The following is a 2,500-nucleotide window of genomic DNA, read 5'->3' on the forward strand; positions in this document are numbered from 1 at the left end:
TGGTCACTCATGGTCACTCATGTCCACTCTGGCCGCAGACGGGGTCCAGGAGGAGAAGGTCAAGGCCGCGGACATCTCGGACATCGTCCCCAACACTGACCCTCAGACCAAAGTCAGCGTCCAGGGTGAGCGGTCAGGGGGCAGCGGTGGTCAGTGGTGGTCACTCCAGGGGTCAGCAGTGGTCACTCTGGGGGTCAGTGGTGGTCACTCTGGGGGTCACTCCAGGGGTCAGTCCAGGGTGAGCGGTCAGGGGTCAGCAGTGGTCACTCCGGGGGTCACTCCGGGGGTCACTCCAGGGGTCACTCCAGGGGTCAGTTGGGGATATCCCAGTTTGGGGTCAGTTGTGGTCACTCTAGTGGTCACTCCAGGGGTCACTCCACCCCTTGACCACTCCACTGACCACTGTCCAGGCAACCCAGTGTTGGGGACATCCCAGGTTGGGGACACTTGAGGACGTTGTGGTCACTCCAGGGGTCAGTTGGGGCAGTTGTGGTCACTCCACTGGTCACTCCAGTGGCCACTCCACCCCTTGACCACTCCACTGACCCCTGTCCAGGCAACCCGATGTCCGTGATGGTGGGATCAGTTGTGGTCACTCCAGCGGTCATTCCACCCCTTGACCACTCCACTGACCCCTGTCCAGACAATCCAGTGTCCATCATGGTGTGGACAATTGGGGACATCCAGGGGTCACTCGAGGGGTCACTCCAGGGGTCAGTTGGGGACATCCCGGGTTGGGGACATTTGAGGACGTTGTGGTCACTCCAGGGGTCAGTTGTGGTCACTCCAGTGGTCACTCCACCCCTTGACCACTCCCCTGACTGCTGTCCAGGCAACCCAGTGTCCATCATGGTGGGGACATCCTGAGCTGGGGACAGTTGTGGTCACTCCAGGGGTCACTCCAGGGGTCACTCCAGGGGTCAGTTGAGGATATCCCGGGTTGGGGACATTTGGGGTCAGTTATGGTCACTCCAGTGGTCACTCCAGTGGTCACTCCACCCCTTGACCACTCCGCTGACCACTGTCCAGGCAACCCAGTGTCCATCATGGTGGGGACAGTTGGGGATATCCCGGGTTGGGGACATTTGGGGACAGTTTTGGTCACTCCAGAGGTCAGTTTGGTCACTCCAGTGGTCACTCCACCCCTTGACCGCTCCACTGACCACTGTCCAGGCAACCCGATGTCCATCATGGTGGAGACACTTGAGGTCAGTTGAGGATATTCCGGGTTGGGGACAGTTGTGGTCACTCCAGAGGTCACTCCAGTGGTCACTCCACCCCTTGACCACTCCGCCGACCACTGTCCAGGCAACCCGATGTCCATCATGGTGGGGACAGTTGGGGACATCCAGGGGTCACTCCTGGGGTCACTCCAGGGGTCAGTTGAGGATATCCCTGGTTGGGGACAGTTTTGGTCACTCCAGGGGTCACTCCACCCCTTGACCACTCCAATGACCACTGTCCAGGCAACCCGATGTCCGTGCTGGTGGGGACAGTTGTGGTCACTCCAGTGGTCACTCCAGTGGTCACTCCAGGGGTCAGTTGGGGATATCCCAGTTTGGGGACAGTTGTGGTCACTCCAGGGGTCAGTTATGGTCACTCCAGTGGTCACTCCACCCCTTGACCGCTCCACTGACCACTGTCCAGGCAACCCAGTGTCCATCATGGTGGGGATATTTGGGAACTATTGGGGATATCCCTGTTTGGGGACAATTGTGGTCACTCCAGTGGTCACTCCAGCGGTCACTCCACCCCTTGACCACTCCGCTGACCACTGTCCAGGCAACCCGATGTCCGTGCTGGTGGACAAGGCCATCGACGGGGCCAAACTGAAGCACCTGATCGTGACTCCGGCYGGCTGCGGCGAGCAGAACATGATCGGACTGACCCCGACGGTCATCGCCGTCCACTACCTGGACAGCACCGGACAGTGGGAGAGCTTCGGCCTGGACCGCCGGGCCAAGGCGCTGGACATCATCAAAAAAGGTAGGGGACAGCAGAAATTGATAAAAAAATGGGAAATTTGGCAAAAAAATGGGAAATTTGCATCAAAAATGGGGAATTTACCTAAAAATGGGGGAAAATGACCCAAAAATGGGTGAAAATGACCCAAAAATTGGGGGAATTGACCTAAAAATGGGAGGAATTGAGGCAAAAATGGAAAAAATGTAGGAAAAAAATGGGAAAATTGGCCCAAAAAATGGGGGAAATTGTGGCAAAAATGGGAAAATTGTAGGAAAAGTGGAGAATTGACATGAAAATGGGAAAATTGACATGAAAATGGGAAAATTGACACAAAAATGGAAAAATTGACACAAAAATGAGGAGAACTGACCCAAAAATGGAGAATTTGGGTGAAAATGGGGGAAATTGAGGCAAAAATGGGAAAATAGAAGGGAAAATTGGTAAAATTGACCCCGACGGTCATCGCCGTCCACTCCCTGGACAGCACCGGACAGTGGGAGAGCTTCGGCCTGGAGCGCCGGGCCAAAGCGCTGGA

At 56.1% G+C, this 2,500-nt stretch overlaps 1 protein-coding gene across 1 annotated transcript in view; it reads left to right on the forward strand.

The window, feature by feature from the left end:
• Positions 1–6: 6 nt before the first annotated feature.
• The window catches only part of LOC130588127 (complement C3 alpha chain-like), a gene marked incomplete at its 3' end in the record, with an annotated part of 4,999 nt that continues 2,505 nt past the window's right edge, over positions 7–2,500 (forward strand). The window contains exons 1-2 of the mRNA XM_057389087.1: positions 7–125; positions 1,783–1,986. Coding sequence (XP_057245070.1) covers positions 20–125; positions 1,783–1,986 — 310 coding nt within the window. The remainder of the gene's footprint in view (positions 126–1,782; positions 1,987–2,500) is intronic.

Source organism: Malurus melanocephalus, unplaced genomic scaffold (assembly GCF_030028575.1).
Source record: "Malurus melanocephalus ecotype Western Australia unplaced genomic scaffold, MMel_1.1 scaffold_3428, whole genome shotgun sequence".
In the NCBI taxonomy this organism is placed as follows: Eukaryota; Metazoa; Chordata; class Aves; order Passeriformes; family Maluridae; genus Malurus; species Malurus melanocephalus.